This window comes from Chionomys nivalis, chromosome 12 (genome assembly GCF_950005125.1).
Source record: "Chionomys nivalis chromosome 12, mChiNiv1.1, whole genome shotgun sequence".
Lineage (NCBI taxonomy): Eukaryota > Metazoa > Chordata > Mammalia > Rodentia > Cricetidae > Chionomys > Chionomys nivalis.
The window spans coordinates 20,239,010-20,253,785 of NC_080097.1; the positions used below are offsets into that span (position 1 = coordinate 20,239,010).

Consider the following 14,776-nt stretch of genomic DNA (forward strand, 5'->3'; position numbering starts at 1 on the left):
CAAAAAATAAAACCCCAGACTCATAAACGAATAGGTTAACAAATGTGTATGACTAGCTTGGTGTGTTGAAGCACTTGGGAGGCAGAAGAGGGCAGATTTTCTGAGTTTGAGGCCAGCCTGGTCTACAGAGCAAGTCCAGGTCAGTCAAGGTATAGATAAACACTGTCACACACACAAACAAACAAAACAAAAAAAGAAAGAGGCAGAAAGAAAGAATGTGAGTGACTAATGAATGGAGTAAATCTTTTGTATAAAGGTTTTTCCCCCTAATATAGATCAAGTTTTAAATAAAGGTGTTAGAAAGGAATTTATTTAGCCGGGCGCACCCCTTTAATCCCAGCACTCGGGAGGCAGAGGCAGGCGGATCTCTGTGAGTTCGAGACCAGCCTGGTCTACAAGAGCTAGTTCTAGGACAGGCTCCAAAGCCACAGAGAAACCCTGTCTTGAAAAACCAAAAAAAAAAAAAAAAGGAATTTATTTATGGACACTGAGGTAATTCATGGGTTACTTCATATAAAGAATCAGAGGCAGATAAGCCCAGAGTTTTCTTGGCAAAATCAACACAAATCTCCATAAATGTGTAAAGCTGACCTGTTTAAAAAGCCATCTTGACTCTCCAGAAGACGTGTGCTTATAATCCTTTCCTCCTGGCCGCCCCTAGCTCAGTAAGGAATCTAGGAGGACAAGAACCAGTTGGCGCTTGTGCCCTTAGCATGGGCAGTGTTTTGCTAGCGAGTACACCACGATTTTCACGCTCACCACCGCCTGGCTCATGCTAAGACTTCTGATCACAAGGTGAAATATGAGCACCTAATATGATGATAACGTGTGAGTACAGGTGCGTATAAGCCAAACTGCATATGGGGGATGGAGGGTCAAGAGTCACTCACTGCTTTCTGTCTCGTTGAAGACAGGGCATCCTCTGGTCTCTGTGCCCCATCTCGCCCGAGAAGCACGGAGACTCCCGAGGACCACCACCTGAGTGGGTCCTGGAGATTGAAGCTCAGGCCTGCACACCAGCACACACAGCAAGCACTTTACTCAGTGAGCCACTCCACGGCGCCTTTAAGTTTGAATCCTTAGATCACTGAAGACTATGTTCATGATTAAATTATTTAAAATGTACAAACCAAATAAATCTATAGCAGCAGATTGACAGTGTCTTTATTATTCAAATGAAAATGTGTAGATGGTTTACCTGATGTCTTTCTCAAGTTGAGCTGTACACTTCATCAGTGAATCAATCTTGGAATCCCTTTGCTGCACAGACTCTATGAGGTATCTGTAGGGTTGCTGAGTCTGATTTAGCAGTGAATTGGCTCTGTCACGCTAAAGAAACACAGTTGTCATTAAACTGCAGAAAACATAACAAACTGAAGTCACCCCAATGCTTCAGTCCTGTAGCAATTATTCTCTTGACATGGTGTCTGAAACCAGGACCTCATGCCCGCACTGAGCTACACACCACATATCCCGATCTCATGCCTGCACCGAGCTAAATGCCACACCCAGGGTACACCACAATTCTTGCACATGAAATGCTAAACAAATCTGTATACATATGGAGGTTAAAAAAATGACTAATCAATACAGTCATTATAAATAAAGTAATAATGATTGCAAACACTAAAGGAAAATGTAAAATACTAATAGATATTAATTTGGAAGAATGGGCACTCACAGTTTCTATTTGTTCATCTGAGCAATCAAATGACACACACACATACATACATACATACATACTTATATCATCACAAACACATGCACATACATATTATTTCCTTTTAATGAAAATTCACTACATAAAATACAATCTTTCACTTAGACTATTTATTTGCTTGCTTATTTATTTATTTTTTGGTTTTTTGAGACAAGTTTTTTTTTCCTGTAGCTTTGGAGCCTGTCCTGGAACTAGCTCTTAAAGACCAGGCTGGCTTCGAACTCAAAGAGATTCAGCTGCCTCTGGCTCCCGAGCGCTGGGATTAGACTTTATTTTTTAAAATATGTAACAATCATTCAATGATTATTTCTTCATTAGTTTTTAAAACATATAACTCATGTACCTGAATCATTTTATATGACTAAGAATTTAAAAAACTATAGTTAACATACTAAAAGAACAAAAACTAAACCCATAAAAGTTATCATTTAAACCATTTTTCCCCCCAAAGCAAGGCTTCTCTGTGAAGGTCTCTAGTCACGGTTTTGTCTCTTGAGCGGGAGTTACAGGAATACACCACCACACCTGCTTACACTTTCTTCTTAAGTCTACTTTAGCATCTACACACTTACGAATTTTAAGCTCTATTTGCACTTTAGTACTTCACTATTTCTGAGGAAAGCAGTCTACTTATTTTCTGAAAACAGTAAGTGAAGCCAGGCATAGTGTCCTCTGCCTTTAGTCCCAACACTTGGGAGGCAGAGGCAGGTGGATCTCTGTGAGTTCAAGGTCAAGCAGAACTACAGAGCTGTGTAGGGAGACCCTGTCTCAGAAAAACTAAGGAACCAGAAAAAGTAATCTTTTAAGTGGGCCAGTGAGACAGCTCAGCCAGTAAAGACCCTAGCAGACAAGGCTTGTGACCTTGATGCAATGCCGTGACTACACATAAAGGTAGAAAGGGAACCAACTCCAAATTTGTTGTGTGACCTCCCCATCTGTGCTGTGACATGCTTGTCCATGTGTGCACACACATATCTCATAGTCATAAAAACATTGAAAACCCAAGAGAACAGTACATGACTAGCCTCCCTGACGGTGAGGAGAAACAGCACAGGGAGATGGGGAGGCGGTGCTAAATGTGCAAAGTTTAGAAAGAAAGAACAAACCCAGGCAGCAGGCAGAACACGGAGTAAGAGAAAATGCTTGAACAGTGGAGAGAACATCTTGGAAGGGCAAGTTTCCCCTTCTAGCTAGGGTTTTGGTGTACTTTTCTTTTGTTCTGATGTTCATTCTTTAAAATCCACTGTGACGTCACAGGAATCTTAGCTTACTAAATTACCTAAGAAACATTCAACTATGGGGCCCAGTGAAGTTCTCCTAACCTGTATAACCAGTTTCTTTAGTCAATTATATCAAACAATTGCCTTGACTTTGTTTTCACACAATTGACCCTGGCTGAATAAACTCAAGTGACAAGAGGCTTTGTGTTTCGAAGCGCAGTCTTCTGGCTAGGCCTGTGAGGTGGGCCCAAAGGAGGGGGGAGGCTGAGCACTTACAGACACTAGCTAGTCTACTTTGCTCGAGAATGAGCAGTGGGAAACGTTCGACCTCCTTCAGGGACGGCAGCTGGCCTGCACCTTTTAGGTCACTTTTTTTCACAGCAGCAACTACACACATTTGATCTGAAGACAGCAAAACGAGCCAAGCTATCAAGTTCACGTGCTGGGACTTCCTCACACTCACAGAAGCTACACTACGACTGTTCTAAGGATCTATTTCTTTATAAATGTGTGTAGGGTCTCGAGTCTCCCAGACATCTGCCCCCCATCCCCCGTTCTCTAGGGCCCTGTCCATACTTGTCCTTGTAGTGACAGGTGAGTTCACGCCCACCGAGCACGACCCCACTTTCTCCACTCCAGTCTATTTTCACTCCCTGGCGGAGAACAATACAACTCTTAATAAAAAGAGGTGATATTTTTTATTTGTGAAAAAGTTAATTGAACAGAATTTAATTCCTATGATTAAAAATATTTTCCCAATACGGTTTTAAGGCCTTTCTTTTCTGGTTACAGTAATAGGTGTTCAAAAAGTTTCCCAATCCCTTGTTGCCTGTTGATAGTGAGCGTTTCCTTATAGGAAGACCTCAGTAGCCAATGACTCAGGCACCATACAACACTGGACTCAGGATTCAGGCCATGACACAACAGTTTACAGGATTGTTGTTCTTCCTTGGTTTCAAACACTGGTGTATGACTCAGAGGAAAGTAGTACCTGCTTAAAACATAATTATACTTTGCATTTAAAAATTAATTCAAATTACACTGAGATGACAATCCAAAATTATTTTTCTCTAGAGATTTACAAAATATAAACATGACCACATTTTGTTGTGTGTCCTTAAGAAATTTTTTAGCACATTTTCATAAGGCCAAAAGGCGTCTCTCTCTCTTCTGTCTTCTGTTAAATCTTTCCAGAATACCTACTATGTTGTAAAACACCACACATGCTAAGAAGCACCTGGTGGATGCATCTGGCCCAAGACAATGGAGCATGCTAGTGAGCTTCAGTGCTCAGGTGTGTGAAAAGGCTCAAGGCTCAACACGGATACAGCCAGCCAGAAGAGGCTTGTGAACCTGGAAAAATACAGAGTATTTATGATACTGTGCCTCCTCGAGTCCAAGTACAGATGTAATGGGAATGAAGGGCCCGTGAGAGCTGAGAGGAGGATTTCAACTTCGTCCGTTAGGAATTTCCTTCTCTTTCAAAGCTCCTCCTGAGAAAGTCAAGTTTGGAGTCTAAAAAATTTTAAATTATTTCTTATACGTACACCACATGCATGTTTGGTGTTTGCAAATGTCAGAAGAGGGTATCAATCCTCTGGAACTGGAGTTACAGATGACTGTGAACCATTATGTGGGTACCAGGAATTGAACCTGGGTTCGTGGGAAGAGCAACAAGAACTCTCCATTTCTCTCGCCCTCAAGAAATTCAATTCCCCCCAAGACAGGGTTTCTCTGTAGCTTTGGAGCCTGTTCTGGAACTAGCTCCTGTAGACTAGGCTGACCTTTGGATTCACAGAGATCTACCTGCCTCTGCCTCCCGAGTGCTGGGATTAAAGACATGCCATTGCCGGGCAAGAAATTCATTTTTAAAGTGACTCACCTGTATAGTAAGTTCAGACTGAAGTGTGAGTATGTGGACTCACAAATGGTTCTTAGCATATTGCCTTGGCTTTAGAATAACTGATAGTTTTCAAGAATGGACCATAATCAAGATTACTGTTTTGGCACTGCTATTATCTTTATTTATTTAAAAACAATTGCTGAGCAGTGGTAGCACAGCACTCAGGAGGCAGAGGCAGGTGGATCTCTGTGAGTTTGAGGCCAGCCTGGTCTACAGAGCTATTTCCAGGACAGCTGGGGCTGTTACACTGAGAAACCCTGTCTTGAAACCACCACCCCCACAAAAACAAACAAACAAACAAACAAACACAACAATAAGCAAAAAGCAAAACAAAACAAAAATCACAAAGGACCCAAAAACCAAGACCCAACAACTGTCTTGCTATGAAAGCCAGGCAGCTGGGATTGAAGGCTCCATCATGCCAACTTTAAGACTTCTCACAAGGTTTGACACAGACCTGCTTGACCCTATAGTGCATTAACCACTCACATGGAAGAGACAGGTACATGTGCTGATCTTTAGTTTAACCAATAATTAGTTGTTTTAAGGCAGGGTAACCCAGGCTGGCCTTGAACTTGGGATGGAACTGAGGATAATCTTGAACTCCTCCTTCTCTTGCTGCTACCTGCAAATTCTGGGATTGCGGACTGATGCCACCATGCCTGGTTTACTGGGTGCTGGGGATCAAAGACAGGGATTGGTGCACGTGAAGCAAGTGTCCTACCATCTGCGCCCCATGTCCGTTTCTGTGGCTCATCATTAAAGCAAATGGTACTTTTTTTTTTAAATGTGTATTAAGTAACTTTATTTATTTAGTAAGTATACAATATTCTGTCTGCATATATGCCTGCAGACCAGAAGAGGGCACCAGATCTCACCACAGATGGTTGGGAGCCACCATGTGGTTGCTGGGAATTGAACTCAGGATCTTTGGAAGAGCAGGCAATGCTCTTAACCGCTGAGCCATCTCGCCAGCCCCCCAAATGGTACTTTTTATAAAGTATCACAGCAGAGCAGCCTCCAAACACAAGAGGTAGAGGAACAATGGTTAATGATTATGTAACCTTGTTAAAAACTGGTTCTGGGGCTGCGTCACAGTTCCTGTGAATTTTGTTTGTCCTGACACCCTCTTTATTTCAAATTCTTCTTTAAAACTTGTCATGAGTCACCAGTTTAATAGAGCACTCATATTCAGTTACATGACATCCTAAATGCCAGCTCCACAAAGATGAAGTGCCACATGCAATACATTCAGAGAAAATCAGCTCCCAAATTCCTTCCTAGGACAAAAGCAGAAGTTCTGTTAATCTTGTTAAGATGGTAAGTTAGAATTTCTCTCTGGAAAAGTTGCTTTCCACATGCATTGGGGGAAAGTGGAAGCAAGGACTGTCAAACTCACAAGTGACAGAAATTGGTCATGACTGTCTCCCCAGAAAGAGAATTATCACACCCCTGTCCCATGTCATGACTGTCTCCCCAGGAAGAGAATTATCGCACCCCTGCCCCATCCTCTTTGCCTTCTCCTTCCCTTGTCTCTTTTCCTGCCTTTACCTACCTCTCTTACTTTCCTAGACAGTCTTACCCTGAGTGCTTTAAATTTGTGGTTCTCCTGCCTCTACCATCCTGGTGGCAGCCCTAACCTTTTCCTACCTGTGTTCTTCAGATTCTATTTGCCATATCTCTCCAAACCTTCTCTCAATAGAATTTACATTATTTATGTATTTATCTCCCTCCCTCCTTCTCCCCTCCCTCCCCCTCCCTTCTTCTCTCCTTTTGTCAGAACTGAGGATTGAGCCCAAGGCCCTGTATTTGCTAGGCAAGTGTTGATGACTGACCTAAAACCCCAATCTCACGTTTCTCTTTTTAAAGGCAGGGTCTCACAGTAGGAGTAAGATGGCCTCAAACTTGCCATTTAGTAAAAGATGAACCTCTTGCTTCTACCCTCCAGGTGCTAAGATTATAGGCACGTGTCTCCATGACTGGTTATCTACTGGTCATAAAAGAGAGGACCTTGTTACATTTCAGGTTAGACTCAAACTCCTGAGCTCCAGCTCCTTCAGTGTCAGGAGGAGGCAGGACTGCTGGTGCCACTTCCTTAAGCTTGGCTGTACATTTTAAACAGTTTCACGTTGACATCAAAACTGAACAGAAAGTAGTTCTTTCTACATTGACACCTCAACACAGAATTTAGGCTTCATTTTATAATATTTGGACTGAGACAAATATATTACAATATATATCCACAGTTACTCTGACAAAGAAGACTTGCTCTGTCCTAAAAATTTCACCAAACATCAGGCTGGGGAGATGGCTCAGCGTGCTTGCTATGCAAATGTCAACATTTGTGTTCAAGTTCCCAGAGCACACAAAAGCTGGGAGCAGTAATATGTACCTGGAATCCAGTTCTTCCATGGCAAGACAGGAGAATCCCTAAATGCTTGGGGCCACCTAGCCAGGCATATGCCGCAATGGACAACAAAAAAAGAGAATGTGTCTCCAACAAAGTAGCAAAGTGAGGACTGACAACCAAGGCTATCCTTTGATATTCAGAGGTGCTATGTCATGCATACACCTGCACTTACGCACATATATGCACACAATGTATATATCACACATCTGTATGCACACACAGATTTACTATATGCAACAAAGGATGGCAATATGATTCATGAAGTAAATGGATTTAACTGAACCCAACCAAGGAAAGACATAATAATAGAACCCATACACAAATATATCTAAAACAATATTGTGGTTATATTTATGGTTGAGAAAATGAAGTTTGAAAGTAGGCTATGGCTAGCTTTATGTAAGAATGGATAAAGAAAATGTGATACATTTACACAATGGAATACTACTCAGCCATTAGAAAAATGAGATCATGAAATTTTCAGGTAAATGGATGGAGCTAGAAAAAAAAATCATCCTGAGTGAGGCAGAAATACAAACATGATATGTACTTACTTATAAGTGGATATTAGCTGTTAAATAAGGGATAGCCATGCTACAATCCACAGACCCAGAGAGACTAAGTAACAAGGAGGGATCAAGGTGGGGCACTTGCGTCTCCTTGGGATGGGGAAACAGAAGCGATTTTGCAGGTGGACTTGAGGCAGGAGGGTTCAGACACGGTGGAGGAGTACTGGGAAATACAACTGGAACTGGGGGGCATTTGGGGGTTGATGTGGAAACCTAACGCAGTGGAAACACCCAGGAATCTACTAGGGTGGTCCTAGTGAAGACCCCTAGTAATGGGGGATGTGGAGCGTGAACCAATCGTCTTTTTTTTTTTAATTTATTTATTATATATACAGTGTTCTGACTGACTGCATGCCTGCCAGAAGAGGGCACCAGATCTCATTTCAGATGGGTGTGCGCCATCATGTGGTTGCTGGGAATTGAACTCAGTGCCACCCAAAGAAGTCAGTGTTCTTAACCTCTAAGCCAGCTCTCCAGCCCCCATCATCTTTTTTAACCAGGCAAGGCTTCCAGTGGTGGGACTGGGACACCAACCCAGCCACAAAACCTTCGACCTTCAATTTGTACTACCTACAAGATGTGCTGGGGTAATGGTGGAACAGAACTTGTGGGAGTGGCCAGCCAATGACTGGTCCAACCTGAGGCCCACACCCTGAGAGGGAGTCCATGGCTGACACTGAATGGCCATGAATCAGAGGCTGGATAGCCCAGAGACCTAGGATAGAACCAGACACAACTGGCAAAAAAAAAAAAAAAAAGTCAATTTAATGATTTCTAATGATTAATATTCAGCTATACTCATTATCAGTGCCTAATCCAACTGTCATCAGAGAGGCCTCTCTCAGCAGCTGATGGGAGCAGATGGAGAGACCCACAGCCAAATACTAAGCGGAGCTCAGGGGAACTCTGTGGAAGGGGGAGGAAGGATTGTAGGAGCAGAAGGGTTGAGGACATCATGAGAACATGGCCTACAGAATCAACCAAGCATTCACAGTCTCTCACATAAGCACAGACTTAGCTGGCAGTCAAGGAGCCTGCATGTCTGACCTAGGCCCTTGAATATATGTGATAGTTGTGAAGCTTGGTGTTCTTGGGGGCCTCCTTAACAGTGGGAGTGGATGGAGTGGCTGACTCTTTTGCCTGCTCTTGGGACTCTTTTCCTCCTATCAGGTTCCCTTGTCCAGACTTCATATGAGGTTTGTAGCTAGTCTTATTGTTAGCTTGCTATGCTATGTTCAGTTGATGTCCCTGGGAGGCCTGCTCATTTCTGAAGGGGACGGAGGAGTGGATCTGGGGAGGGGGGAGGCCAGGGAAGTACTGGAAGGAGTGGAAGGAGGGGAAACTGTGGTTGGGATGTGCTGTATAAGAATAAAAAAATATGAAATGGACAGAAAATTCTCAATAAAAGACACACAAATGGCTAATGTTTAAGAGACAAACTACTTTGAGATGCATACTTCCCAGAGCAAGACTGGGATTCTATCTCACTCCACGAAGGAAATTAAGTGCCATTGAGGACGCCAGGAAAGAGAAGCACTCACACACACTGTTGGCACAGACACAATGGAACCCTGTCTGGAGTTCTCTCCAAAAAGTAAAAATAGCACTACCACATGATCCAGGAGACTACTTCTGGGCACACACCCACGGAAGTCCATACTGCATTACAGAGATAATCTTAAAAAGCAATGACAAAAGGAGCTTGACTGGAGGTCATCTACACAGGTGGATGATGCTGATCCGAGAACCTAGGAGACAGGAAATGAAAACCCCAGTACCAGATGTGGGAAACTTCCCTGTGAGTTGCTGGCTAAGATGGCTTCAGAGGCCTCCCAAATAAGTAGGCTATTATATTTTTCTGGGATGTCCACCAACCTAAATGGTAAGACCCTGTTGGTGAATACACAATACCTTGGTTGCAGGACATGGAAATGACCCCTGCCTTGCTGACTAGCTTTCAGACTGCCAGAAGTTACTATGTAGTCAGCCAGGGAAAAGAGCCAGCATTGTTCTTAGCCAGCTGTAGATAGTGTAAGCTACAACAGTGACTTGTAAGACAAGATCTGCCACTAGCACACAATGGCTAGACGGTTACAGGAGGGCGAACAGCTGTGCTCTGGCTGGTGTGGGGCCAACTGCACAGGAAGGTGCTCATGCCGGTGCTGTGGACCTGCTTCAAGGCCCACGGCTGGTGGCTTGGCTAGGACGACCACTGCTGTGATGACACACCATGATCAAAGCAAGAGCACAGGGCTTCTTTTGCTCACAGTTCCATGTCAGTTCATCATCAAAATCAGTGAGAGCAGGAACTCAAGCAGTGAGGGCAGGAACCTGGAGGCAGGAGCTGATGGTTAGGCCATGGCGGGGTGCTGCTTACTGGCTTGCTCCTCAAGACTTGCATGGCCTGCTTTCTTACAGACTCCAGGACCAGCAGCCCAGGGATGGCACCACCCACACAATGGGCTGGGCCCCCTCCATTAATTACTAATTAAATCCCCTACAGACTTGCCTGATCTTATGGAGGCATGTAATTAAGGTTCCTTCCTCTCAGATGACTTAGTTTGTGTCAAGTTGACAGTTGGGGCGGTCACTTGCCTTTGTTAAACAGACAGGTTGATAACCCTTCACATAGATATGACTAAGACATGTTCTTAGACACATCAGGGCAATTTCTTTATGAAGCCAACAGAGCTTAATGCAGACAGCTGGTCAAGGTGCTGAGACTTTCGAGTGACTTTTTTTTTCTTAAAATTGAAAATAGATTCTCCTCTCAGATCCTCCCATTCCATCTCCCCTCAGAAAGGAGCAACTTAAACACTAAACCAGAGCTATATCACCTGCTCCAACATTCAGGGTAGGTCAAGGAAACCGGAGCAGAAGAATGTAAGAGTGGAAGAAGACTGTGGATGCTGTGTTCTGGGCACAAACTCTAAGCAGCTACGCTTGTCATGCCGAGCCTGCACAAGGCTGGGTAAAACAACCTTTGGTTACCTCACGGATGGAGAAGAGGCTCGGGAATCCTGCGCCTTCCCAAGGAGCTCTGGGTAATGGATGGCTAATGGGACAGGGAGTGCCTTGATCTTTAGTCACAGTCACTGGTGAGTCACCCACATCCTGATGGAAAGCTCCCCGAAAATGCCCACGCAGGCAGTCATGGTTATACTTAGTGTGACACACACTTGTGCCTGTCCGTGCATGCACACACACATACACGGATACACGCACGCACGCACACACACACACAAACACACACACACACAAGATATGAAAGTAGGAAATCTCTGGCATAGAAAAGTGTCAGCAGGGACGGGAGCCGGTCAGGGGAACGAGTGTGATTCGAATGCTTTATAAACATGTACAAAACTGTCATGATGGAGGTGGTTCTTGTATTTTATCTGTTGCTTTCATTGGTTAACTAATAAAGAAACTGCCTTGGCCCATTTGATTGGCCAACCCTTAGGTGGGTGGAGTAAACAGACAGAATGCTGGGAGAAAGAAACCGAGTAAGAGAGTCGCCATGATTCTCCCATTCCAGACAGACGCAGGTTAAGATCTTCCCTGGTAAGCCAGCTCATGGTGCTACACAGAATATTAGAAATGGGTTAGATCAATATGTAAGAGCTAGCCAATAAGAGGCTGGAAATAATGGGCCAGGCAGTGATCAAAAGAATACAGTTTCTGTGTAATTATTTTGGGGCATAAGCCATGCGGGCGGCCGGGTGCCGGGGACGCAGCCCTGTCGCTCCTATTACAACAGAGTGGCACCCAACGTGCTAATGAACTCCACGTAAAACCTGAGAGGGCTTTAAAAGGACACAGAGAGAATTTAAGACAGATTTTTGCTTTTTGTGGGTTGTGTGCGGCAAAGAAATTGTCCTGACTCAGCAACAGGAAAAAACTGGCTGTTTTAAAATGACGGCTTTTTGGGCTGTGCCGCCATCGTGATCTCTGTCTGGCTCCTGCGGGAGACAGAGTCTTTGAATGGAGCATTTGGAGTAAAGTGCTATGGCTTGCTTGATGGCAAAGGGGACTGCTGTGTGCCTGGAACTGTGTGTGACTCAGGGGCACCAAATGGTTCTGATGCAGGAGCAGCTCAGCTCTGCCATGTGGAACTCTGCTGGTCTCAGGCAGGAACTACCGTAATTACCATAATAACAGCGCAGTTAAGGTTTAGTCTGGGCAGGACACAGGCAGTACCATAATACCTCTAAATGGTGCAACTTAGGTTTTTAAGAACTGCTTAATATTTTAAAAAATGCTCCTGGAAAAAAAAATTACAGATTCACAATAAAACAGATTCAGACATAAAAGACCTCTATGGGTCACAGTGTTGGATGAATGTACGTAGGCTTGAGAGAGAGGAAAAAATATATATAGAGAGAGAATAAAATTAATGCCCTTAAAAAAGGGGGATAAAGTCTTTAAAGAGACAGAGTACAGATAATTATAGATTAAAAGAAATAAAGAAAAATAAGCCACGTAAAAATGGAAAATACACAGAGAGTCTGGATTATGTACATTGTGTTTTCTTTAAAATTTTTGACTGTAAAGGAGCTAACTGCAGAGAGACATTTCATTATATGGGCTGCCAAGCTAAACCAGAATGGATATAAGGGTATTATGATTTCAGAATATGGGTCCAAGGATATGATGCTTTGGAGAGGGTCTTCTTTTGTTTTCACAGAGGATGAGACTCTGTGGATTGCGTCTATCCCAATATGGTATGATAGACCACGCCCTCCTGAAAGGTTGCTGTGAACACCTTCAGAAAATTACTTCACTCAACTGCCGACTGAGATGACCCTGACACACAGGTTATACCATGAAAGATCTGAATACAGCGCCCCCATTCAGCAGGAAGCAATTTGGAGAGAAAAAACTGCGCCCATATTCCCAAATATGGTTTATAAATGTTCTTTTACATTTAAAGGGGGATATGATATAGATATAAATAATTTGCATTGGTATGGATTTTATGATCAATTTTGTTATATGTATATGTATTTCTGATCTTGATTAAGGTATTGTGATTGTGTAGTTCATTTAAAAATGTAATGTATAATTAGGAAATATAGGTTGCTAATGGATAATCATAAATAATAGTCAAGCTTGTAGTCACGTTAGTTAGATTTTCTAGATATCTAGAGATATATTTCAATTAGATAGGCATTCTTCATATCTTTCAAAGACTACAGAACATGGCATTTAAAATATTTTAATAACTTAGGGCATTTCATGACAATGAGACACGTCTGCTCCTGGCAGTACCAATCTACTTCAAGAGGAAGATGGGCATTGAAGAGGCTCCTTAAGGAGTTTGATAGCCATTTGGGCAAGAAACTGCTCTTGCCCAGACTGTTGCATAAACTGGACACAGAGAACCCGCAGAAAAAGGACTGCTGAACTTGCCTAAAGGTGAGATGGTCTTTCGGGGTTCCTGACTCATGAAAGAGTCTGCAAGACATTCTGCAGCACACAGCAAAAAGTGACTGAACTGTCTTTGAAATTTCCTGCTTGATGAAAATGTCTGCTGGATACTATGGGCCTGAAGGCTGAAGATGGATGCCCCAACAGTACAAAAGAACTTTGGGTGACTGTCCAGGCAGTGAGATGTCTCTGTCATTTCTAGAGTTTTGGATCTCTTGTTTACTTAGGTAATATTATATCCTTCTGGAGTCTTTGATGGAGTTGAAGAATAAATAGATAGTTATAGTTTTCCTTAGTTATGATAAAAGATAAAGTAGATATAAATATTGTAACTGTAATTCTTGCTTGATAACTATTTTGTTATATGTAATCTTGCTATGTTAAAGTGAAAGCCTTTCTTTTTTGTTTAAACAGAAAAAGGGGAAATGATGGAGGTGGTTCTTGTATTTTATCTGTTGCTTTCATTGGTTAACTAATAAAGAAACTGCCTTGGCCCATTTGATTGGCCAACCCTTAGGTGGGTGGAGTAAACAGACAGAATGCTGGGAGAAAGAAACCGAGTAAGAGAGTCGCCATGATTCTCCCATTCCAGACAGACGCAGGTTAAGATCTTCCCTGGTAAGCCAGCTCATGGTGCTACACAGAATATTAGAAATGGGTTAGATCAATATGTAAGAGCTAGCCAATAAGAGGCTGGAAATAATGGGCCAGGCAGTGATCAAAAGAATACAGTTTCTGTGTAATTATTTTGGGGCATAAGCCATGCGGGCGGCCGGGTGCCGGGGACGCAGCCCTGTCGCTCCTATTACAACACTGTCACGTACTGACAAATTCTATTTGAATCAAACCTTCAAAGATATAAGTAAAGTGAAAAATTACATCCCCCCAAAAGGTTGGTTTGAGAATGTTAATTCGGGACTTACAAGCTTCACAAAGGTGCAAATTGGGCTTTCAGAACTGTAAGCTAGAATTTGAGTGAGAAGAGACTAGGTTAGATTAATGGCCATTTACAGGCTGTGAAGGAACATTAGAGGATGTGACACCACAAAAGAAATCACATAAAATCAAAAGCAGAACAAGGACTGAAAACACACAGTGCAGCATTAGCTCCATTAGGACAACTTAAAGCAGTTCGCTAAAGAAATAGAGGACAGGGGAAAAAGGGTACATTTACTGACCTCATATAAAAGAAATCCAAGAAAACCCAAGCACAGCAAATCTAAAGAAACCACAGCATACCCACCACCATCAAATTGCTCAGGTCAACAACAGGGCAATCTGCAAAGCAGTTAAAAAGCTAAAAAAAACCTCACACGACCTAGTGAGGCACAAAGGCCAGGAGAATATGTCCTATGGAGGGACGTAGGTCAGGAGAACACATCTGTACTGGCTGGTTTTGTGTGTCAACTTGACACAAGTTAAAAGTCATCAGAGGGAAGGAGCTTCCGTTGAAAAACTGCCTTGATGAGAGAGCCAGCTGTAAGTTTTCTCATTTAGTGATCATGGGGGAGGGTCCAGCCAACGGTG

General features: G+C 43.0%; 1 protein-coding gene across 2 annotated transcripts in view; it reads right to left on the reverse strand.

The window, feature by feature from the left end:
* Positions 1-14,776, reverse strand: part of Pibf1 (progesterone immunomodulatory binding factor 1) — a 163,464-nt gene that overhangs the window by 41,623 nt on the left and 107,065 nt on the right. For both annotated transcript variants that reach the window (XM_057786205.1, XM_057786206.1), the window contains one exon: positions 1,199-1,329. In XM_057786205.1, coding sequence (XP_057642188.1) covers positions 1,199-1,329 — 131 coding nt within the window. The remainder of the gene's footprint in view (positions 1-1,198; positions 1,330-14,776) is intronic.